The sequence below is a fragment of the Amblyraja radiata genome, chromosome 3, assembly GCF_010909765.2.
Source record: "Amblyraja radiata isolate CabotCenter1 chromosome 3, sAmbRad1.1.pri, whole genome shotgun sequence".
NCBI lineage: Eukaryota > Metazoa > Chordata > Chondrichthyes > Rajiformes > Rajidae > Amblyraja > Amblyraja radiata.
Window position 1 is genome coordinate 22,820,382 of NC_045958.1, and position 26,337 is coordinate 22,846,718.

At 46.2% G+C, this 26,337-nt stretch overlaps 1 protein-coding gene across 1 annotated transcript in view; it reads left to right on the plus strand.

Moving 5' to 3' along the window:
- Positions 1–20,025: 20,025 nt before the first annotated feature.
- ap3s1 (adaptor related protein complex 3 subunit sigma 1) overlaps positions 20,026–26,337 on the plus strand; it is a 91,285-nt gene continuing 84,973 nt past the window's right edge. Inside the window, exon 1 of the mRNA XM_033017457.1 lies at positions 20,026–20,291. Coding sequence (XP_032873348.1) covers positions 20,223–20,291 — 69 coding nt within the window. The 5' untranslated portion in view covers positions 20,026–20,222. The remainder of the gene's footprint in view (positions 20,292–26,337) is intronic.

Below are 26,337 nucleotides of genomic sequence, written 5' to 3' on the forward strand. Positions count from 1 at the left end.
GCGGCAGTTTTTACAACGTCTCAAAGTTCAACCTTCGATAGCCACCAATTTTTCGGGTATGATTAGAAAAGCAGTCTGACGCAATAGAACGACATATTTGAAACAGCAGAGATGAATCTATCAGAAGTAGTTTCTTGATTAATAGCTTCTTTATTGTAGTAATACAAAACAATGAAATAACTCATAACTTTCCGTTCTTAATCATCGTTCCATTCATGTCATATAAATTATGAAAACTTCTTCTTGTAAAAGTACATCATCTGACTACATATATATGTCCCAATCATGCTCCTGGTCATGATAGAAAACTGTTTCATTCCATGGCCCACGACATCAAACTAAAAACTAATCATCTGAGAGTCTGCGCCAGAATTCTCTAGCCAAAAACACGCCCCAGCCTACGTATAAAATCCCACCCATAATAATTAAAAGTAACAAGACATGACTATAATAAACTTACTTAAGCTTAATGGCTCCAATAGGAGTTGTAACCAAATATTTGGACAAATGTATCAATGTTGCCATTGTGCTGCAAAAACTGATCTTATATCTTTGAATAACATCACTCCAGAGCAGTGGGTCAATTAATAAGATACAAGAAACATGAGTAGGAGTCCTTCAAGTGAAGAGTGTGGTCCAGGAAACAGAGTCCATATCCAGGCAAATACAACCATATAGAGGACAGACTTTGCAGCTGGATGATATGTTCAGTTGTGTTAAAGGCCTCAGAGAAAATTGAGGAGAACCAATGGGAAATATAAACCATGACCACATTCACAAGGACTAAAAACCAAATGACGTATCTTCAAATGGGAAGATATGCATGATCAAGATTTTTATTTCACATGAAATATGCATATTTAATTTAGTTAGTTTGAGTTTCTCAGATCAATTGAAATCTATTTTAATGTCAGGTTACTTGAGGGTTACTCACAAATTCTCCCAAGTTTTCCCCTTGCTTCAAACTCGGAGAATGTCCGTAGCGAGTCCGCAGGAGTCCGTAGCGAGTCCGTAGGCCCCGTAGATATTTCGTAGCGGCTCGTAATGCCAGCCGTAGGTACTCGGGGCATCAGGTAAGTCGGGACGTTTTTGCAGCATGTTGATAAATGTCCACGAGTAAAAAAAATAGCCCCGAGTACCTACGGCTGGCTATTACCGTAATTCACCAAGTTTGAATCAAGGGGAAAACTCGGGAGAATTTGTGAATAACTCGGGAAAGTGGGACAGGGGCTTTAGAATATATCCGCAAACATATGATGATCCCAGAGGGCCATTGACAACGCCCAGAGGATTGTCGGCTGCCCTCTCCTTACCTTGGAGGACTTACACAGTTCCCGCTGCATCAAAATATCCCAGAGTATTATAAAGGACATTTCCCACCCCGGACACTCCCTGTTTGAACTGTTGCCGTCAGGCAGATGGTACAGATCTACAAGGACAAGGACAAACAGACTTAAAAACAGTTTTTACCCCACTGCTATAAAGGCACTAAATGTAGCCGCCAAGGAACGCAGGGGCGATACATACTAAGGGACTGTGGTACACTGTGAAATCGACAGAAGGATGTAGTGTTGGGTGTTTATGCGTGCTATTTTCATGATATTTATTTTAGTTGTTTATCTTTTTTTAATATTTTACCTTGTATGTATCGTTAGCTTTTAGAAATGTTTGAATGGTGCACTGACTGGCTGACATTTTTAAATTTCGTTGTACATGGTTCATGTTAAAATGACAATAAAGAAACTATTCATATTCTATTCATATTCTATTCTATTCTCTGTGCAGCTAGATAAACCAGCACAGTATTGCAACAGGTCGAACTGATACATTATTGCTCCAATGATCCAGGTTTAATCATAATCTTCTGTAATAGCTCAATGAACCAATGACAATCTGGTGATCTCATGTTTACCCTTATTGCTGTGAGTGTTTTCATAGATTTATTAAATTATTTTTAATATAAATACCTCAACTATTGTGAAATACCTCAAGGTCATTTCTCCAGAACAGTATCCAAACTTCTGGTCACGTGCCCAGTTTAGTCAACCACCATCATGGTAATTGAAATTAATGTACAATAATTCCACCTTTAGCCAATGATTTATGATTTTACAGATTACAAACTTTGGATCCCTATGCTCATAGGGACAAAGTCTGCAAATTCACTATCCTGTAATGAGATTATCATTTATCACCTTGAATCTGATAATCTTGCTGACTAAATGCCACAACACTTACATTTGAATGTCACTCAATATTTGAAGGGCGTTAAAAAATAATTGACTGTACAGAGCTGGGGGGGGGGGGGGGGGGGGGGGGGGGGGGGTTGCAGAGGGACAACTCCAGGTAGACTGGAGATTGGGCAATGTTCAAGGACTCGCCAATGGACCTGAATGAATAAGCCACAGTCATTACAGGCTTCATAAGGAAATGTGTGGAGGACTGCGTTCGAACAAAAGCCTTCCGAGTGTTTCCTAACCAGAACCCTTGGATGAACCATGAGATCCGCATTCTTCTGAAGACCAGATCCTGGGCATTCGGGTCTGGCGATGCAGAGGTCTACGACCTTGGTAAGGCCATCAAAAAGGCCAAAAGGGACTTCTGCTCTTAGCTGGAGGGTGAGACTGATGTCACGCAACCGTGGCAGGCCTTCTACAAGGCGAAATTAGGAGGTGGCTCAAACGACAGTGAAACATCGCTCCCTGACGAGCTCAATGCGTTCTACTCACGGTTCGATAGGGAGAACTGATGTGCCTTCCCGAGCCCCTAATCACCCTGACGGTCTTACCGTCATAGTCACAGAGGCCGACGTCAGAAGATCCTTCAGGGGGGTGAACCCTCGGAAAGCGCCTGGACCTCATTGTATACCCGGCCGTGTTCTAAAAACCTGTGCGGACCAACTGGCTGGAGTTTGTACGGACATTTTCAACCTCTCACTTCTGAGGTCTGAGGTTCCCACCTGCTTTAAGAGGGCATTAATAATACCGGTGCCCAAGAAGAGTAAGGTGACGTGCCTCAATGACTATCAACCAATGGCACTAACATTGGTGGTGATGAAGTGCTTTGAGAGGTTGGTTATGGTGCACATCAACTACCTCGACAAGAACCTCGGCCAACTACAATTCGCATACCGCCACAACAGGTCAACGATAGATGCAATTTCACTGGCTCTCCACTCAGCACATGACCACTTGGACAATAAAAACACCAAAGCCAGGCTGTTGTTTATAGACTACAGCTCGTGTTTAATACCATCATTCCTTCCAAGCTGGTTACCAAGCTCATGGAACTGGTCCTCTGCGCATCCCTCTGCAATTGGATCCTCGACTTCCTCATCCACAGACTAGTCTGTTCGAATTGGAGGAACCACTTAATCCTCAGTAACAATTAGTACAGGAGCACCTCAAGGCTGCGTGTTCAGCCCCCTGCTTTACTCACTCTATACCCATGACTGCGTAGCCGGTCATAGTGTGAACTCCATCATCAGGTTCGCTGATGACACCACTGTGGTTGGACGAATCATAGATGGGGACGAGTCAGAGTATAGAAGTGGGATCGACCGACTGACCAAATGGTGCCAGCACAACAACCTGGCTCTCAACATTAGTAAGACCAAGGAACTGATTGTGGACTTTAGTAGGGGTAGGATGAGGACCCACAAACCTGTTTATATCAACGGGATGATGGTGGAGTGGGTCAAGAACTTCATTCCTGGGCGTGCATATATCAGAAGATCTTTCCTGGACCCAGCACACCGATGCAATTGTAAAGAAGGCACATCAGCAACTCTACTTCCTGAGAAGATTGCGGAGATTCTGCATGTCGAAGAGGATTCTCCTAAACTTCTACAGGTGCACGGTCAAGAGTATTCTGACTGGTTGCATCGTGGCCTGGTTCGACAACTTGAACGTCCAGGAGCGATAAAGACTACAATAAGTTGTGACCACTGCCCAGTCCATCACCGGCTTTGACCTCCCCACCTTCGAAGGGATCTATTGTAGACGCTGCCTCAAAAAGGCAGCCAAAATCATCAAGGACCCACAAGGACCTGGCTACACATTTATCTCACCACTTCCATCAGGAAGCAGGTACAGGGGCCTGAAGACTGTAACATCCAGCTTCTTCCCCACAACCATCAGGCTATTAAACCCAACGAATAAGCTATGAGCGCTGAACTGCAAAAGACTATATTATTATTTGTTATTTGCACAATATTTGTTATTTATTGAACTTATTCTTTTTTCCCCCCGTTATATACAGTGTTTACATATTCACATATTCTGTTGTGCTGCAGCAAGTACGAATTTCATTGTCCCGTCCGGGACTTATGACAATAAAACACTCTTGACTCGACTTGAAACGTCGCCAATTCCTTCTCTCCAAAGATGCCTCCTCATCCGCTGAGTTTCTCCAGAATTTTTGTCTACCTTTGGCTATTGATATTACCACCGAAGGAAGAGACTAAAACCATGTTTCTCCCCCCCCCCCCATACACAACCTAATAAACTAAATTTAACTAACTTTAACTAAAACAGACAAAAGGTAACAACAACAACAAAAAAAGAAAAAACAGATGGACTGCAGGCGAGCTGCAGCTGCCAGGCAGCGCCGCCACTTCCGGACAGCAAGCAGGGCCGGTGGCCATCCATGAGCGTGACCATCTCGCTCATGAGGGCCGATGGCTTTCGGTCGCCGAGCCTGCTCATGTTGAGGATCCGCGCCGCTCGCCCCAGGCGGCTGAGCCCAAAGGTGCGGAGAAGCGGCGCCTTGAGTTGGTATTTATCGGCTGGCGGCAGATCGCGCAGGTAAGGCACCTCGTGACTGGCCGTTTCCTGGTTGAGCGCGCTGACGATATAGTTAAAACAGGTTTCATTGACCGTGATCCCGCTGATATGAAACTGCTCCTCGGCCTGCTGAAGCTATACTTGTGGCTGAGAGGTCCAGAAGGTCGGTAGCTTCAGGGCGACCATGTTCAGTTGGGCCTGGCCGGCGGCAACGGTGGGTTGAGCGCTGGCGGGGTGCATGTTGTGCTCTAAAATGTCCATTTTGGAACAACGAGGGTCACCAATAAGGCGGGACTCGAAGCTGTCCGGCCAAGACATGGCTCACCACTAGGGTCTGCCACAACATGGTCATATCTGTCGCCATCCATTTACAGAGCGTGCATTAGCATAAAAAATAAAATGTTTCATGCAAAATGGCAATTTGCAGCCAACTAATAGGCATAGAAACTCCTCAATTAACTGAAGTAAATTCAAGCCAAGCTAATGTTGATTTCCATATAATCCCAATGGGGAGGTCACATTTGTTTAAATACTATGCAAAATAGGCAAACACATCACCGGGCAAGGATTGCTATAATTACCTGTAAAAATTCTAACTTCAATGAGGGACTATCCTCCAGAATCCATCTTATGGTCAGGCAGATTCCCAAATAGGGTGGCAGAGTGGTACAGCTGGTAGAGCTGCCTCACAGTGCCATAGACTCGGGTTCGATACTGACCTTAGGTGCTACTATGTGGTTTATGCACGTTCTCCCCATGAACACATAGGCTTCTCCGGGTGCTCCATTTAACACCTACATTCCAAAGACATGCAGGTTTGAAGATGAATTAGCCTCTGTAAAATTGCATCTAGCATTTAGGGAGTGGACGAGAAAGTGGAATAACATTAAACTATTGAGAATGCGTGATTGATGGTTGGCGTGGCTTTTAGTTTAAAAATACAGCATGGAAATAGCTGTTTGGCCCACCCAGTCCATGCTGATCAGTGATCCCCACACACTAAAATTATACACACATGAGGGACAATTTACAATTTTTTCAAAACCAATTAACCTACAAACCTGTGCGTCTTTTGAGTGTAGGAAGAAACTGGAGCACCCAGAGAAAAGCACAGACAGCATCCGTAGTCTGGATTAAACTCGGGTCTCTGGCTTACTAAACTAAATTAAACCAAACTAAACTAATCTTCCGTGTTGGATCCCTGAGTTACTCATGGCCAGTAACTGCGGAGTGGAAAAATCTATTTGGGCCGAGATACGGGATTCTGTAAATTGCCTGGAGCAAACATGGTCTGACCCAATTGCCTTTCTGGCACATTGGTGGATATTGGGAAATTTACTGATTTACTGGGAAAGACTTTTATTTACAATAGACAATAGGTGCAGGAGTAGGCCATTCAGCCCTTCGAGCCAACTCTGCCATTCAATGTGATCATGGCTGATCATCCACAATCAGTACCCCGTTCCTGCCTTCTCCCTATATCCCCTGACTAGTTTCACTGGAATCCTGTGACTCTCTAGGGACGTATATGGGCAGTCTAAAAAATTCAGTTTCATGAATATTTATGCCTTGTTACTAAGAAGCAGTCAGATGTTTCAGAGCTCTGGATTTAGATCTAATATCTTCTGATTTTATGTCCACGACACTTTGTCTATTTGATTGATTTTTTATATAAATGACACCCACCAAAGCTGTAACCAGGGAATGATCTACACAGGAGGCCCAAAAAAGCAAAAACACTATATTCTGCGCTCTGCTTGTTTTTTTACTTTACTCTACCTGGATCTGGATCTGGATCTGGATGTAGTACGCTGAAAAGCTCGAGGTAGAGCATCACTCAGCACTGGAGAATTTGGACAACTTTTATCAAGCCAATTAATCAAGCCAATTAACATACAAACCTGTACGTCATTGGAGTCTGGGAGGAAACCGAAGATCTCTGAGAAAACTCACGCAGATCACGGGGAGTACGTACAAATTCCATACAGACAGCACCTGTAGTCGGAAACGAACCCGGGTCTCTGGCGCTGCATTTCGCTGTAAGGCAGCAACTCTACCACTGTGCCACCGTGACTGCCCTAAAAGCAGTGGGCCGTACTGGTCCGAAAGACAAGTTATTAATAAATTTTAGGTATGTATTAATTGTACTTGTGTATAGTTTGGATGTACTCATGTATGGTATGAATAGACTGAATAACATGCAAAACAGTTTTTCACTGAATCTTAATACTCATTACAACAATAAACCAAATACCAAACCCAATTTGTGGAGGACCCAATATTGTAGCCAAATCCAATATTTTTTATTAAGTTTAGCTTAGTTTAGTTTATTCTCATGTGTACTGAGGTACAGTGAAAAGCATTTTTGTTACGTGCTATCCAGTCATGGGAAAGACTGTACATGATTATAATCAAGCCGTCCACAGTGTACAGATGCAGGATAAAGGACATAATGTTTAGTTCAAGATAAAGTCCAGTAAAGTCTGATTAAAGAGGTCTTGATGTCTCCAATGAGGGGGATGGTACGTCAGGGCCGCTCTCTAGTTGCCTGATAAAAGCTGGGAAGAAACTGTTCCTGAATCTAAATTATGTAGATTCTTTTCAAAAGAACAACGCTCAGTAAAGCTTTCCAAAATCCAATACCAATGTCACTTGGACAGGACTTCTGCTTCTTTTGCATATACATCATTTCAGGATGCATAAACTGCTAGCACTGAAGGGAGCTCCTGGCGAGCACTGTGCCAGCATAGAAGGGAGCACCTAGTGAACACTGCACCAACGCAGACGGGATCTCCTGGCGAGCATTGCACAGCCTTGCCGGAGCCAACCAGTCCCGAGCTCAGCCGCAAGAGGGCCGTCGGCGAGTGTGAAGGGATGTCGGTGACCGACGAAGAACATCAGCGAGTGAGCAGGGCCTTCCGAGAGTGAGAGGGACGTCGGCGAGTGAGGAGGCACGTCGGTGAGAGTGGAGGACCGTTGGAGAGCCATCGTCCACATGAGTGCCGGCGGTCGGCTGAGGATGGGCCCGCATGAGTCACGGCAGTCAGTGGAGGGCGCACCATAGAGAACAAAGAGGGACCAGGTGTGGGGGGGCTGCCGAGAGAGCAAAGAGGGGCCAGACATACGGGGAGGGGGGGGGGGGGGCTGCCGAGAGCAAAGAGGGACTCGGGGTGGGGGGAATAGAGAAGGAAGAGGGACTATATTGAATACTTTTGTAACATTTACATGGTGACTCTTTACAAACTGGTGTACTGTATGCAAAGAATTACACTGTACCAAGCACACGTGTCAATAAAGTATCAATCAAGAAATGTACACTTGTTCCATTCCACCCACATAACATTGGTGCTGCAATCTGCCAAGCACTTCTCCGAGAATTTTAAAGTACTTTTTTAAAGAACACAATGTCAAAAGCAGTTCCATTTTAATTGTACTGATATCTTGGGATCCCCTGCAGATTTTTGTCCAATATAAACTGACAGATCTTTAGGGCAGATGGATCATACAGAAACGTAACCTCTCAGGTGTATCTTCGGTTAACAAATTTTGCAAAGTGAATGGCAAGCACAATTCATCATCAGTAGCTCTGTTCTGTTGCAACTCCCACAATAGAATTGTTGTGTCTGCTTTTGGGATCAGCACTAACAGGGCCGGCCTTAGGAGGTGCGGGGCCCAATTGGAAACAATTTTGGTGAGCCCTAGGTTCCCAGCCAAGGTCTGTAGAATCATAGAAATATAAATAAAGTCTATTATAGACTTTATATGTCTATGGTAGAATGGAAAGTAATCAAAATGTGCACTTAAAAATTGCATGCGAGTTAATGGACCAAACAGATCTAAGCTATATTTTAATATAAAATTGCATACATGTAAGCCTACAAGTAACAAACAAAAATGTGAAGATCACCTCTGAAAAGTACATAGTTACAATACCACTTGTTTTAGAGTGTGAAATGAAAAAAAAGTAATTTAATTAACTAGATCCTGGAAAACCAATAACCATTGGCGAAAAATCAGTCCAGGGCTTCAGCCCCATCCTACTCTTTGGGCTTCGACCCCATCCGAACTTAGTTGTGTGTGTGTTTGTTGTTTGTGCGTGATGTGTGTGTGTTAGTTGTCTGTGCGTTATATGTGTGTGTTAGTTGTCTGTGTGTTGTGTGTGTGCGTTAGTTGTCTGTGCGTTGGGTGTGTGTGTGTGGGAGGGAAGGAGAGAAGGGAGGAAGGAGAGAAGGGAGGGAGGGAAGTAGAGAAAGAAGGGAGGAAGGGAAGGAGAGAAAGCAGGGAGGGAGGGAAGGAGAGAAGGGAAAAGAGAGAGAGGAAGGAGGGAGGGAAGGAGAGAATGGAGGGAGGGAAGAAGGGAAGGGAGGGAGGGAAGGTGAGAAGGGAGGGAGAGGGCCGACGGCGGGAGCGGATACCGGGGTCTGGGCGGACGGGTGTGAGCTGAGGCCAAGGTTTATAAACGTTGCTCCAACCCCCGGCCTGGCCCTCCCTGTATTGTTCACCGTGTCTCCCCGGGGAGAGAGAGGGGTGGAGCCAGGGCTGTGTGCGTGAAGCACGGCAACTGGAGAGGCGGGAGCGCTGCACCGGGATCGTGAGTGAACGACCCACCCCCTTCTCCATTCCCCCTCACACCCCGCTCCCCGTCTACCCCTTTGTTCCCCCTCCACCCCTCTACTCTCTCTCCACCCCTCTCTCCCCCCCTCCACCCGGAGTAGATCTACCCGAGCCGAGAGTATATTACTCTAGCGCGGGGCCCCCTTAGGCGCCGGCCCAATTGGGAGCAATTGGTCCAATTGGATTTAGGCTGGCCCTGACCACTAATGGAGTTGCCCATTTACTATGTTGGATCTTCACCAACACTTCATTCTGTTCTAACTAGCATTTTTTCCCCTCCACCAGTTATTTAAGGGTTTTAGAGAAATTGGGGAAGATATAAATCAGGAAACTGTAGGCCATTTCCTAAGCTTCTATAATTTGGAAAATACTGGAACCCATAATTAAGCAGGTATTAACAAGATATTTAGAAAATTGTAAGACAATCAATCAGATTCATCATAGTTTTGTGGCGCCTTCACGCCCACGTTGGTTTTGCATTCAGCCTGTCACCACTGGCGACTCGCCAGCAGCCTCACGAGAAGGTCCAGCCACAAGAGCTCAATAACAACTCCAAGGTCAGATGCACTAATTGACCTTATCTGCACATGTGTCATGATTGGTGAGAATGTTGGTAAAAGGGGCTTCTGGAATAAACGAGACACAAAGTGTCTGGCTCAGCTCAGTTTCGTTTGTTCTTTGCTTTATGCCGTGGGAGTCAGTAGATCCTACAGTTTTATTAAAGGGAAATTATGTTTTACCAATTTACTTGACTTCTTTGAGAATGTAAACAAAAATCAATACTGTAGAACCAGTAGATGTGGTATACACAAATGCTGGAGTAACTCAGCGGGACAGGCAGCATCACCGGTGAGAAGGAATGAGTGATGTTTCGGGTTGAGACCCTTCTTCAGACTGATGTCAGGGGAGTGGGCGGTATAGAGATAAAATGTAGACGGAGACAGTAAGACTGGTTGGAGAACTGGGAAGGAGCAGGGGATGGAGCGGGACGGAAAGCAAGGGCGACCTGAAGGGGAGTCAATGTTCATACCGCTAGGGTGTAAGTTACCCAAGAAAAAATGAGGTGCTGTTCCTCCAATTTGCGCTGGGCCTCACTCTGACAATGAAGGAGGCCCAGGACAGAAAGGTCAGATTGGGAAAGGGAGGAGGAGTTAAAGTGTTGAGCAACTGAGAGATCAGGTAGGTTTAGGTGGACTGAGCAGAGGTGTTCAGCGAATTGATTGCTGAGCCAAAGCTTGGTCTCGCCGATATACCGGAATCCACGGCAGTTACAATAGATGAGGTTGGAGGAGGTGCAAGTGAACCTCTGCCTCACCTGTTGGGGTCCTTGGAGAGGCATAGGGACATGTGTTGCATCTCCTGCGGTTGCAGGGGAAAGGACCTGGGGAGGGGATGGTTTGGGTGGAAAGGGACGAGTTGACCAGGGAGTTGCAGAGGGAATGGTCTCTGTCCTGGGCCTCCTCCATTGTCAGAGTGAGGTCCAGCACAATATGGAGGAACAGCCACCTCATGTTTCTCTTGGGCAGCTTGCAACCCAGCGGTATGAACATTGATTTATCTAACTTCAAGTAGCCCTTGCTTTCCCTCTCTCTCCATCCCCTCCCCCATCCCAGTTCTCTGACCAGTCTTACTATCTCCGACTACATTTTATCTCTGTACCACCCACTCCTCTGACATCAGCCTGAAGAAGGGTCTCGACCCGAAACATCACCCATTCCTTCTCTCCAGAAATGCTGCCTGTCCCGCTGAGTTACTCCAGCATTTTGTGTCTATCTTCAATTTAAACCAGCATCTGCAGTTCTTTTCTACACAGTAGATGTGGTATATTTGTCTCTCCAGAAGGTATTTGATAAAGTGCTATATTAAGGTTAATTGCACTAGATAACTAAACACTAACTAGGGGGCAATGTATTGGCATGGATAGGAGAGCGATTAACAGAGAGTTGGAATAAATGGGTCATTTGCAGATTGGCAAGTGCAGTGCCACAGGAATCATGCACAGCTCTACAATTACGATCTATATTATTGACTCAATGTACTGTCACTAGGTTTGCTGACGAACAACTCCAGGACTGTTTGGAGTCTGTAGACTGGGCAATGTTCAAGGACTCGGCAACGGACTTGAACGAATATGCCACAGTCGTTACAGACTTCATAAAGAAATTTGCATCCCTACAAAAACCTTCCGAGTGTTTCCCAATCAGAAACCTTGGATGAACTTTGAGATCCGCACTCTCCTGAAGTCCAGACACAGGGCATTCACCTCCGATGATACAGTGGCCTACATGAAGACCAGATACGACCTTGGTAAGGCCATCAAAAAGGCCAAAAGGGACTTCTGCTCCAAACTGGAGGACGAGACAGATGTTCGGCAGCTGTGGCAGGGTCTGAATGCAATCACCTCCTACAAGGCAAAACCAGGAGGCAGCTCGAATGCCGGTGTAACATCACTCCCTGACGAGCTCAATGCGTTTTACGCACGCTTTGACAGGGAGAATACTGATGTGCCTTCCCGATCCCCCATTCGCTATGATGGCATTTCAGTCTCAGTCACAGAGGCCGATGTCAGGAAATCCTTCAGAGGGGTGAACCCCCGAAAAGCACCTGGTCCTGATGGTATACCCGGTCGTGTTCTAAAAACCTGTGCGGACCAACTGGCGGGAGTTTTTACGGACATTTTCAACCTCTCACTTCTGAGGTCTGAGGTCCCCACCTGCTTTAAAAGGGCATCAATTATACCGGTGCCCAAGAAGAGTAAGGTGACATGCCTCAATGACTATCGACCAGTGGCACTAACGCCGGTGGTGATGAAGTGCTTTGAGAGGTTGATCATGGAGCAAATCAACTCCTACATCGACAAAAACCTGGACCCACTGCAGTTCGCGTACCGCCACAACAGATCAACGGTGGATGCGATCTCGCAGGCCCTCCACTCCGCACTGGACCACTTGGACAACAAAAACTCATATGTCAGGCTGTTATTCATTGATTACAGCTCGGCATTTAACACAATCATCCCCTCCAAACTGGTTACCAAACTCGCAGAACTGGGTCTCTGCGCATCCCTCTGCAACTGGATCCTCGACTTCCTCGTCCACAGACCACAGTCTGTTCGTATTGGTGGAAATGTGTCAGCCTCAATAACAATCAGCACGGGAGCACCTCACGGCTGCGTGCTCAGCCCCCTGCTGTACTCACTCTATACCCATGACTGCGTAGCGAACCACAGTGCGAACTCCATCATCAAGTTCGCTGACGACACCACTATTGTGGGGCGGATCACTGATGGGGATGAGTCAGAGTACAGAAGAGAGATCGAGCAACTGTCCATATGGTGCCAGCGCAATAACCTGGCCCTCAACACCAGCAAAACCAAGGAACTGATTGTGGACTTTGGAAGGAGTAGGAGGGGGACCCACAGCCCCATTTATATCAACGGGTCGATGGTTGAAAGGGTCAAGAGCTTCAAATTCCTGGGCGTGCACATCTCTGAAGATCTTTCCTGGTCCGAGAACACTAATGCAATCATCAAAAAAGCACATCAGCGCCTCTACTTCCTGAGAAGATTACGGAGAGTCGGATTGTCAAGGAAGACTCTCTCTAACTTCTACAGGTGCACAGTCGAGAGCATGCTGACCGGTTGCATCGTGGCTTGGTTCGGCAATTTGAGCGCCCTGGAAAGGAAAAGACTACAAAAAGTAGTAAACACTGCCCAGTCCATCATCGGCTCTGACCTTCCTTCCATCGAGGGGATTTATCGCAGTCGCTGCCTCAAAAAGGCTGGCAGTATCATCAAAGACCCACACCATCCTGGCCACACACTCATCTCCCTGCTACCTTCAGGTAGAAGGTACAGGAGCCTGAAGACTGCAACAACCAGGTTCAGGAATAGTTACTTCCCCTCAGCCATCAGGCTATTAAACCTGGCTCGGACAAAACTCTGATTATTACCAACCACTTTCTGTTATTTGCACTATCAGTTTATTTATTCATGTGTGTATATATTTATATCATGGTATATGGACACATTTATCTGTTTTGTAGTAAATGCCTACTATTTTCTGTGTGCTTAAGCAAAGCAAGAATTTCATTGTCCTATACAGGGACACATGACAATAAACTCACTTGAACTTGATGGAAAAATGGGTGGGCTAACAAGTTGTGAGAAGGAACAAAAAGCCTGAAAGTTAAGTAGGCAGGAAGTTGCCAAATGGAGTATAATGTGGGAAATGTGAAGTTTTCAACAGTGAAAGGAAGAATGAAAACGTATGCAATTATTTAAATGGAATAATACTACAGACTGTTGCAGTGGAAATGAATCTAGGGGCTCTTGTACATCAAATATTGAAGGTTAGAGTGCAGTGATTCAGAAAGCTAATTCAGTTAGTCTTTATCACAAGGAACATGAAGCATAAATGTTTACTCAGTAAAAGGCACATTTTAGGGAAGAATGTGTTTGTACTGAAGGTCATAGAGTCATACAGCATGGAAACTGGCCCTTTGGTGCCCTGGGTAAGGGCCTCACAAGACACTGAAGAAGAGATGCAATTTCAAGTCCTTTTTAGAATTGGTGCTTCTTCATCTTCTTGCGTATGGCGTGCACAGCCTAAGGTTGTAGTCGGGTTGATTGCATTAGTCAAAACAGGGTAGACCACATGAAAGTTGCAATCTTCCACCCCAGAATTGGTGCTATGAGATTGGGTTGATTGATTATGAATTAGAGATGGAACAGTTTAACACAACTGGCTTCATTTTGAGGAAGCATGCAAGAGGGCCTCTGCAATGGAAATAATGCTAAAAATGTAATGTAACCTACAGGCACCCACACAGTAGCCAGGAGATAGGGTGCAAATTGAATAAAACTTGGCATGTCACAAAGGTAATGCTACGGTGGTTGTGGGAGATTTCAACTAGCAGGTATTCTGGGAAAATCAGCTTGGTACTGGACCCCAAGAATGGGAGTTTGGCGAGTGCCTCCGAATTCTTAGAGCAGCTTGTACTGGAGCCTACCAGTTAGGAGGCAATTCTGGAGTTAGTGTTGTGTATTGAACCAGATTTGATTAGGGAATTCGAGGTCAATGAGCCATTAGGATGTAGTGACCATAATATCATGTTTTAATCTACAATTTGAGAGAGAGAGGGAAAATCGGAAGTGTCAGTATTACAATTGAGCAAAGGGGACTATGGTGCCATGAGGGAGGAGTTGGCCAAAGTTGGCCAAAGAAGGCAGGAACGGGGTACTGATTGTGGATGAGAGCCAGTGGATATAGTGTACCTGGACTTTCAGAAAGCCTTTGATAAGGTCCCACATAGGAGATTAGTGGGCAAAATTAGAGCACATGGTTATTGGGGGTACGGTACTGACGTGGATAGAAAATTGGTTGGCAGACAGGAATGGCAGGCAGTGACTAGTAGGGTACTGCAAGGCTCAATGGTGGGACCACAGATATTTACCATATATATTAATGATTTAGATGAAGGGATTAAAAGTAACATTAGCAAATTTGCAGATGATACAAAGCTGGGTGGCAGTGTGAACTGTGAGGAGGATGCAGGGTGACTTGGACAGGTTGTGTGAGTGGGCAGATGCAGTTTAATGTGGATAAATGTGAGGTTATCCATTTTGGTGGCAAGAACAGGAAGGCAGATTATTATCTGAATGGTGTCAAGTTAGGAAAAGGGGAAGTATAATGAGATCTGGGTGTCCTTGTTCATCAGTCACTGAAAGTAAGTATGCAGGTACCGCAGGCAGTGAAGAAAGCTAATGGCATATTGGCCTTCATTACAAAAGGATTTGAGCACAGGAGCAAATAGATGCTTTTGCTGTTGTACAGGGCACTAGTGAGACCACACCTGGAGTATTGTGTGCAGTTTTGGTCTCCAAATTTGAGGAAGAACATCCTTGCTATTGAGGGATGGTGGGGCTGTCATTATCATCATTGGCGGTAACTCGAAACGAGTATGACTGCCCTCTCATGGAGGATGCATGTGCGTGACTTTGTTTAACGCAGGGAGACTGGTGCACAGACAGCCACCACACGGTCCTTGACAGATCTGGGTCAGAATCCAGTGGCATGGAATCCAAGACAACCGGGGACCCTTTTCTGCAGCAGCCTTCATCCGCCTTCCCAGTCGTTGTGACGCTCCACTAAAGTCAGCCATCATCCTCCGCCTGTTCCACAGTTGAGGCCTTAGTTGGATTGCTCTTTGTCAGATATTTCCCCCTCGACCTTACCGCCATGGGTGACCCTAGACGGCATCGCTCTCAGGATCTCAGGACCACACAAGCTTCTCCACCACGACAAGGTGACAATCCACGGAGAAGGGCGGGGCTGTCATATGTTAAAAGAATGGAGCAACTGGGCTTGTATACACTGGAATTTAGGGGATCTTATTGAAACATATAAGATTATTAAGGGATTGGACACACTAGAGGCAGAAAACATGTTCCCGATGTTGGGTGAGTCCAGAACCAGAGGCCACAGTTTAAGAATAATGGGTTGGTCATTTAGAATGGAGATGAGGAAAAAGGTTTTCACCCAGAGAGTTGTGAATCTGTGGAATTCTCTGCCTCAGAAGGTAGTGGAGGCCAATTCTCTGGATGCTTTCAAGAGAGAGTTAGATAGAGCGCTTAAAGATAGCGGAGTCAAGGGATATGGGGAGAAGGCAGGAACGGGGTACTGATTGTGGATGATCAGCCATGATCACAGTGAATGGTGGTGCTGGCTCAAATGGCCGAATGGCCTATTCCTGCACCTATTGTCTATCATATCATACATAATATAAAATTGTGTGTGGGTGTCATTTCGTGTGCGATTCACACCTTCCCGAAAACCCGACGCGGTAATGGTGACAAGTTACCTTAACCACCCCACCGACTCAGTTATTTTGTCGCCGCCCGACTCGCTGTGCTGTCGACTAGCACTCGCCTGGCTGTCTGCAGTGCAGCACCCAGCCCCGCCCACAGCCCAACCGATGAGCACAAAGTACGTTTGTGCCTCGGCTCCCGCAGCACCCAGCCCCGTCCACAGCCCAGCAGCTCAACACGAAGTACGCTTGTGCTTCAGCTCGGGTTCTACAACATGGCGGCGGCGGCCGTTATCATCGTGTGGGTGCGGGGCAGTGAGATGGGAAGGTGGCCCTGGCGGCCATTACTCCCTCGTCTGTCACGCAGGTGGGTGGGCTTTCCCGTCGCGGCCCTCCCCTGCTTTTGACCGTCCGCCCACTCGCAGCAGCAGTGCTGCCCACTCTAAAGACGCCGCAAATCGGAAACCCCAGCTCCAAAAGGCAGCAAGCTCCCCTGCCTCTGTGTCGCTCTCTGTGGCCCTCTCTAGAGCAAAGAGTAGGAGTGAACGGGTCCTTTTCAGAATGTCAGGCAGTGGCGAGTGGAGTGCCGCATGGCTCGGTGTTTGGGCCGCAAGCGTTTACCATATATATTAATGATTTGGAAGAGGAAATTAGGAGCAACACTAGCAAGTTTGCGGATGACACAAAGCTGGATGGCAGTGTGAACTGTGAAGAGGATGTTAAGAGGTTGCAGGGTGACAGGTTGAGTGAGTGGGCAGATGCGTGGCAGATGCAGTATAATATAGATAAATGTGAGGTTAGCCACTTTGGCAGCTAAACCAAGGGGGCAGGTTATTATCTCAATGGGGTTAGGTTAGGCAAGGGGGAGGTGCAGCGAGACCTGGGCGTCCTTGTACACCAGTCACTGAAAGTTGGCGCGCAGGTACAGCAGGCAGTGAAGAAAGCTAATGGAATTTTGGACTTCATAACAAGAGGATTTCAGTAAAGGCGTAAAAAGGTTCTTCTGCAGTTGTATAGGGCTCTGGTGAGACCACGTCTGGAGTATTGTGTCCAGTTTTGGTCTCCTAATTTGAGGAAGGACATCCTTGTGACCGAGGCAATGCAGCGTAGGTTCACAAGATTGATCCCTGGGATGGCGGGACTGTCATATGAGGAAAGATTGAAAAGACTAGGCTTGTATTCACTGAAGTTTAGAAGGATGAGGGGATATCTTATAGAAACATATAAAATTATAAAAGGACTGGACAAGCTGGATGCAGGAAAAATGTTCCCAATGTTGGGCGAGTCCAGAACCAGGGGCCACAGTCTTAGAATAAAGGGGAAGCCATTTAAGACTGAGGTGAGAAAAAACTTTTTCACCCAGGGAGTTGTGAATTTGTGGAATTCCCTGCCACAGAGGGCAGTGGAGGCCAAATCACTGGATGGATTTAAGAGAGGGTTAGATAGAACCCTAGGGGCTAGTGGAGTCGAGGGATATGGGGAGAAGGCAGGCACGGGTTATTGATTGGGGACGATCAGCCATGATCACAATGAATGGCGGTGCTGGCTCGAAGGGCCTCCTCCTGCGCCTATTTTCTATGTTTCTATGCCTCTTGTCCCTCTCTGTTGTGTGTGTGTGTGTGTGTGTGTGTGTGTGTGTGTGTGTGTGTGTGTGTGTGTGTGTGTGTGTGGTTGGTTAGTGTGTGTGTGACGCCGCAGGCCACCCCCTCCCCTCGCAACTGCGTGTTGAGGGGACAGGACCCAACCGGTCCCACTTGGTCTAGTTGTCTATAAAATATGATGCAATCTGATGTGATTAGATTTTGGATTGCCAGTGTTGCCAGTACCACACAAAAGAGAATGGTCAAGGCAATGTCTTCTTTGTCCACAGCATCATATCGTAGTCACAAAATTGTTTTCTGCTGAAATGCCTTGGGTCATGAGCCTGAAAAGTGGGCGAGATTAGGATTACCCTGGTGGACCATCCGAGCACAAACATTTTTCTATCTCTCATCATTAAAACGATAATCCGCTTTTCTCTTTTAACCATTAATATTGGTGACCTAATATTTTTCCACATTACATTCCGTTTGTCACTTCCTTGCAGATTTGTGTAGCGTATCTATATCTCCTTGAAGCCTCAATCCTCCTTAGAATCTTACTTTGCATCATACATTAACATAGATTAATTATCAGCAAAAAGCATCCTGCTGGAGGAACTCAGTTGATCAATCTGTATATGTGGAGGCAAAGGGATAGTCGACATTTTGAGTCAGACCCTAAAACAACACACTATCTCTTTGCCTTCATAGATGCTGCCTGACTCAGAGATCCACCAGCAGTTTGTTTTTTGTACTCGATGTCAGCATCTGTGGTCTCTTGTGTCTCCATGGATATACAGGTACAGTCTACCCTCGTCATTACGGACTACTTTATAACAGATTTCGGTTATAGTGGACCGAGGCACCCGTTTGTGGTGGCAGTTTACAGCAGCACACAACGCAGCAATGGGCAGCAGAAAGGTGGCAGGGGGGAGAAACACTCTTGAAGAAGGTTACATTGAGCATGGGTTTGCAGTGGCTGCAACAAAGCAAGGTCCCAGGGTATTGGATGCAGATACAGCGCACGCCGCTGCACCTGTGCCGCCCTGGCAACATATGCCTCAGTCGCCTGGTAATGGCACGGCGTTCTCGTTGCACCGCCTCCCGTTTCCACCAGGTTACTCAATGAGCTGGCATCATGCGGTGTGCTTCCGGTTGCAGGAGCAGAGAGAGTGACCAGCATGAAAATGACGTGAATACCGGGCCTGTCCCTGGCGCATCGCAGGAGCAGAGAGCGTGACCAGCATCGCTCTGCGGCTCCCCAGCTGTGAATTCCCCTGGTTTAACTCCCCCCCCAACACCATGCTTCTTCCCACCCGGCCTTGGATTAAACTAATTGATATATTCGCCACGCCCCCCCCACCCCCCACACTCAGTTATAGCGGACAATCATCAATAACAAACACCAGTCATTTCTATGATCTGTTATAACGAGGATTACTGCACTATTACACATACCCTGATTCAAAACATAGAGATAGATTATGCACCAGCACTAATTTGTATGGTACTCACAAATTAGCTGTCTGTTTATCTATGTTTTCTTACCATTAATCAGTTATCGATACATACCAGAATATTACCCTTAATCCCATTCTTATACGTCGGTGGCACCAAATGTAGACAGGGCAATCGTTTCGCTGAACACCTTAACTCAGTCTACCTGGTCTACTTGCTCCCAGTTGCTAAACAATTTAACTCCCCTTCCCATTCCCACACTGATCTTAATGTCCTAGGCCTAATCCGTTGTCAGGGTGAGGCCAAATGCAAATAGGAGGAACAGCACCTCATAATTTGCTTATGCAGTTTACAAAGTATGAAAGTTGATTTCTCTAACTTGGAGTAACCCTTGCGCCCACTCTCTCTCCGTCCCTCTCCCACCCTAATCGTGGTACCAGTTTCACTGTCGTCCTGGTGAGTTTCATTGTCTGCAAAACTCGTTCTCACCTTGCCCACAGCCAACAATGGACCGCTTCCTTTAATACCGTTATTTTTTTGCATATCTTTCAATCATTTGTTATATATCTCTACATCACCGTCAATATCCCTCGTTTCCTTCCCCTGACTCTCAGTCTGAAGAAGGGTGACGGTCTCGACCCGAAACGTCACCCATTCCCTTTCTCCAGAGATGCTGTCTGATCCGCTGTGTCACTTCAGCATTTTGTGTTTATCCTCGGTGCAAAACCAGCATCTGCAGTTCCTTGTGTCTCCCTTATTTTGATGTCAGGCTCGTCGCGTTGAGAATTCGAAATAGCGCAGCTGCCTTTCTTGAGCCGCTGCGGTTGCCGTCGCCATTCAAAGCCTTGCCAAAGGGGGAGTTTGTTTGGAATTCAGTTCCGTACTTCCACCTCCCTTCCTCGTCGTTCATGTTTCGGAGTAATTCCGCCTCAAACGCTGCTGTCAGTCTGTGCCTCAGGATCACAACCGTCCAGTCATCATGATTAAAGCCATTCTGATATTTAATAACCACGGCAAACCGCGTCTCTCCAAGTTCTACGAGCGTTATGTGAGTATCCAGTCCAATGCCGGCCGGGTGCCCGGACGCCTGCGCCGCCGCTCACTGAGGCAACCGTTGGCTTGCGGCTGCCGCGCGCCGCCCGCCAGAGCACTGACCCACCAGGACGCGCGCCCCCGGGCACGGGGCTCGCGATTGCCTGTGGCCGCCCGCCCGCTGCTCACTGACGCGGCCGTTGGCTTGCATCTGCCGCGCGCCGCCCGCCACAACACTGACCCGGGCACAGGGCTCGCGGGTTGCTTGTGGCCACCGGTCGCTCAAGGCGGCCGTTGGCTTGCGGCCGTTGGCTGCCGCGCGCCGCCCCTCGCACCACTGACCCGGGGACACGAGCACAGGGTTCGCGCTTCAGACCACTCGTCCAACGAGAAGTGTACAGGGTGGCGGAGCACCACTTCAATGGAACAGCAGTCAAACCGGTATTCATACTACGAGCTACGTGTGAATTCCCAAAATGTTTGTGTTTTTTTTCGCGAGGTTCTGTACATGGGGTAGAAGCTGACCTGGGAAGCTTTGGTTTTACCACACATGGAATGCTGTACTATTTTGGCATCGCTCCTTATGAAAAATGGTGTGGATTTGTAATGATCCCATGGCTCTTAAATGTGTAGAAGAGATGACATAAACAAGTAATTTGGGGTTATTTAATTAATTTTTTTAAACGCAAAAGCTGTACGTCCAGGGACACTCCAAAGCTCTCCCCTTATTTAATCTGTAAAAATAACTTTCTTGGTTTAAAAGTGAGATCAACATGTTCTGAAAGTTGATGCTCAATTGCTTCCAGCATCTGATGCATGTGAAGTTGATGAATTCGTTTAAAACCAAAACTGCATCAAATTTCAATTTGTGCCTCCAAAAATGTCATTATTTGTTGTAATATTTCTATGTGGTTCTTGCTCTGCAATATATCTAAGTTTTAGATTAAAGACAATGGTTTCCTAAGACTCTAGTAATTCTCATTCTGTAATTCTGAGTGAAGAAAGGTCTGGACCTGAAACGTCACCCATTCCTTCTCTCCAAAGATGCTGCCCTTCCCGCTGAGTTACTCCAGCTTTTTGGGTCTATCTTCGGTTTAAACCAGCATCTGCAGTCCTTCCTACACAGTAATTCTCATGTTGCAGCCACTGAATTAATAATGTGTACAGGTGCCTGAAATTTGACATCACCTGTGTGTAGGGGTTTCGAAACATAATTAATGAAAATACATGGAGTGCAAATATGATACGTCATTTATATTGTATCATTCACACACTGGGTCATAGTAAACCTTTACATCTTTACAAATACTGTATTTTGGAAAGACAGTTTCTGTTTAATTATTAATTTTTGGTTAGCTTTTTTAGATGGAAAAATAAATGGATGTTAGGCACAAAAAGCTGGAGTAACTCAGAGGGCCAGGCAACATCTCTGGAGAAAAGGAATGGGTGACATTTCGGGCCAACACCGTTCTTCAGACCCTAACCGTCACTCATTCCTTCTCTCCAGAGATGCTGCCTGTCCCGCTGAGTTACTCCAGCTTTTTGTGTCTGTCTTTGGTTTAAACCAGCATCTGCAGTTCCTTCCTACACAATAAATGGATGTTGATGGTTCATAAAGAATAGATCAGAAAGAAGCATTGGGTGTTTATGTATTCTCTAGTTTTAATGAGATATTATCTGTGTCAAGATGATTTATGTACCTGAAATCCTAATTGGTTTTTGAGTGCAGATAGTTTGTTCATAGGTTGTGTGGTATTGTGCAAGGTATGAGTTTGAAACTAATCGTCTTTTCTGACACCTGTAAGGGATACGAATTTAGGAAATGAAAGTAGGTCAGTCATTCATTCCCACGTTCATGCTACACCATTCAGTAAGATCATGGTTAATCTTTTAAAGAATCACGTCCATGTACTAATCTCATATCCCTGGATTCTTTTTACATCAGATTAATTAATCTATGTCTTGAATATGTTCTGAGCATGAGCTACCAGATCATTCTTGGGCAGAGAATTCCAAAAATTCACTACCATCTGTTTAACGCTTGCATCCCCTCTCTCACTGTCCCTCCCCCACCCGAGTCGTACTAGATTTACTGTCATCCTGATGAATTTAATAGTCTGTATAGCTCATTATCATCTAGTCCACAGCCAACAATGGACTGTTTTCTTGATCATCATTACATTTTTGTATATCTTTCATCCATTTTTGTTCTATAACTGGCTGAAAAGCACGGTCAGGCAACATCATTGCAGATAGGGTGACCCTACCCGATGAACACAATAGTTTTTTGGCACGCTATGAGCAGAAGGCCAACAGGGCAGTGACACCTGGCCCTTCAAACTCCAATGTGCCTCTCCCCAGGGTGACTGTAGCAGAGGTTAGATCGGCTTTCCTGAGGCTAAACCCACGAAAAGCAATGACCAGATGGAGTTCCTAGTTGCGTCCTAGTAGTTGCATGGACCAGCTAGTGGGAGTATTCGCTGACAACTTTAATTTCTCCCTACTCCGTTCTGAAGTACCCACCTGCTTCAAGAAGACCACTATCATCCCAGTGCCGAAGAAAAGCAAGACTTCATACCTAAATGACTACCGTCCAGTAGTCTTGACATCCACCATCATGAAATGTTTTGAGAGGCTATTATGGAAAGTATTAAATTCAATCTACCCAGTGGCCTTGACTCACTGCAGTTCGCCTACCTCCACGGACGATGCCATCGCCCTAATCCTACACTCATCCCTAGAACACCTGGAGAAGAGAGACACCTGCGTCAGACTCCTATTCATAGACTGTATCTCTGCCTTTAATGCCATGATACCATCCAAGTTTATCACCAAACTCACAGGACTTGGGGTCAGTACTCATTTCTGCAACTGGATCCTCGACCTCAATCAGTGAGGACAGGGGACAAATCATCCTCCACGATAATCCTCAACACTGATGCTCCACAAGGATGCGTTCTCAGCCCCCTTCTTTACTCCTTGTATACCCATGACTGTACAGCCATTTATAAATCTAATTCAATTTTCAAATTCGTAGACGACACCACCATTGTGTGCCGGATTTCAAATAATGATGAGACAGGAAGGAGATTGAGAACCTTTTGTCCAACCTCATCTATTGCATCCGCTGCTCTACATCGGTTAGACCAAGCGTAGGCTTGGCGATCGCTTCGCCGAACACCTCAGCATTGTTCGCAATAACCAACCTGATCTCCCGGTGGCTCAGCACTCTCACTCCCCCTCCCATTCCGAATCCGACCTTTCTGTCCTGGGCCTCCTCCATGGCCAGATTGAGGACCACCGTAAATTGGAGGAGCAGCATCTCATATTTCGCTTGGGCAGTTTGCACCCCAGCGGTATGAACATTCACTTCTCTAATTTCAGGTAGTCCTTACTTTCTCCTCACCTTCTCAGCTCTCCCCCAGCCCTCTGGCTCCACCTCTTCCTTTCTTCCTCTCGCCCCCCCCCACCCTTACATCAGTCTGAAGAAGGGTTTCGACCCGAAAAGTTGCCTATTTCCTTCGCTCCATAGATAATGCCTCACCCGCTGAGTTTCTCCAGCATTTGTGTCTACCTTCGATTTTCCAGCATATGCAGTTCCTTCTTAAACATCCCCAATCAGTACCTCGTTCCTGCCTTCTCCCCATATCCGCTGACTCCGCTATCTTTAAAAGCCCTATCTAGCTCTCTTGAAAGTATCCAGAGAACCGGCCTCCAACGCCCTCTGAGGCAGAGAATTCCACAGACTCGCAACTCTCTGCACATAGAAACTGTACAAGCAACTCTGAAATTATAGTACTTATGTGAAAATTCAACTTTTTTCTAGAATGTGAGTGTAACTGGTGTTGCCAAACCTAAATACCCTTAAATATAGCGGTGAGCCATCTTGTCCAGGCCAATGGAGAATATTCTATTCCTTGTAGATAATGGATAGTGTTTGTGATGTCAAGCGGTGATTATTTGTATAAGATACCCAGCCCTCCTTACCTGCTCTCACAGGCATAGTATTTATGTCTGGTCTTGAATTTTTGGTTATTTGGTTTTGCTGAATATAATGATGGGTAAATGTGGTGATGTAAGGCTGTTGAACATCATGGGTAGATGATTAGAGTTTCTCCTCATTGGTGGTCAGTGCTTGGTGCATCCACAGCACAAAAATTAGCTCGTATCTGAATGTTTGCTTTGGTCTTGTTTCTTGCAGACATGACTACATTTTCTGAGGATTTGCAGATTGAGCATTGTACAATCAGTATTGAATATCTATTTGTTTGATCAAATGATGGCAGGAACATCATTTAAAAATAGCCACGTGGTTGAACTTCGATACTGTTCTGAAGAACTCCTGCAACTATGTCATGGAGATGGGAGAGAGCTGATATCTACGAGCAACGCTATCTTGGAGCAAAGTCTAATGGGCCTGTCCCACTTGCGCGACTTTTTAGGCGACTACAGGAGAATATATGTTCGCCACATGTTTGCCGGAGGTTGCCAGGGTGTCGCCTGCATGGTGGTTTCCCGCATTCTCGTAACTAGTCGCGGCTTTATTCTGGTCGCCGCTAATTTTTCAACCTGAAATTTGAGGCCATGGAGAGTAGCGAGAATTCTCGTGAAGTAGGTGCAGTGGTAGTGGCTGTAGGTTGGCATAGGCTGTCGCCGGTGCTGATCGGTGAATTTCATTGGCTCATTGGGAAATAAAAATGTAAACAGTTTTCAGAACCAAGGATAACCGACCGATAATGTTAATGTCCGCCGAGCTTCACAACCGTGTATCTCTGGCTTCTTAAAAGTTGTCACCACTCATTTATACCTCACTCTGCCTCAGCAAGGCCAGCAGCATAATCAAAGACGAGTCGTGATTGGCCACCCCGTCTTCTCCCCTCTCCCATCAGGCAAAAAATACAGAAGTGTGAAAACGCACACCTCCAGATTCGGGGACAGTTTCTTCCCAGCTGTTATCAGGCAACCAAACCATCCTACCACAACTAGAGAGCAGTGCTGAACTACTATCTACCACTTTGGTGACCCTCGGACTATCCTTGATCGGCTTTACCTTGCACTAAACGTTATCCCCTTATCATGTATCTGTACACTGTAAATCATCATCATCATCATCGTTGAAAACATCAATGCTTTACAATGCTTTGTACGACAGTGATTGCAACTTCTACTGAAGTTTTAATGGCCGTTGGCTCGCTAGGAGCTCATCCGCCCTTTGACGGGTCTTGTTTTTGGTCCTGCTGGAGGCTCACAGCCCCCTCCTGGCAAATCAGGTGGGGGAGACGGTTTAGTCGCCGACTATCTGACCATGGAGTAGGTAGCACGGGATTACATTGTACCCGTGGCGGTGGAAACTCCCCCCGAACTGACCTAAATGTAAATGGCTCGATTGTAATCATGTATTGTTTTTCCACCGACTGGTTAACACGCAGCAAAAGCTTTTCACTGTACTTCGGTACATGACAATAAACTAAACTGAACTGAAACTGAAGATATACACAAAATGCTGGAGTAACTCAGCGGGACAGGCAGCATCTCTGGAGAGAAAGGAGTCTGAATTAGGGTCTTCACCTGAAACGTCACCCATTCCTTCTATCCAGAGATGCTGCTATCCAGAGATCCTTCTATCCAGAGATACTGGAAACTTGACAAATCCCAGCTAGTTCAGTAAGGACGTTCGGGGGAAGAAGCCTTCAGCTTTCACCCTTACATAACACCCTCAGCAGTGAAATCTGCACCCTGTTAGGGGTGGATCATAAATGCCAATGACACCATCACCACCCACAACCCCACAAATGATGACATCTTTAAAAATATGCCCAACCTCTGCCAAACATCTGTCTAATCTCACACATTGCCATGCCGATAAAACCCTGTTGCTGCAAACACAGAGAACTTCAGCACATAGAATCATATTTACAAAATTCTTAAGGGGTTGGACAGGCTAGATGCAGGAAGATTGCTCCCGATGTTGGGGAAGTCCAGGACAAGGGGTCACAGCTTAAGGATAAGGGGGAAATCCTTTAAAACCGAGATGAGAAGAACTTTTTTCACACAGAGAGTGG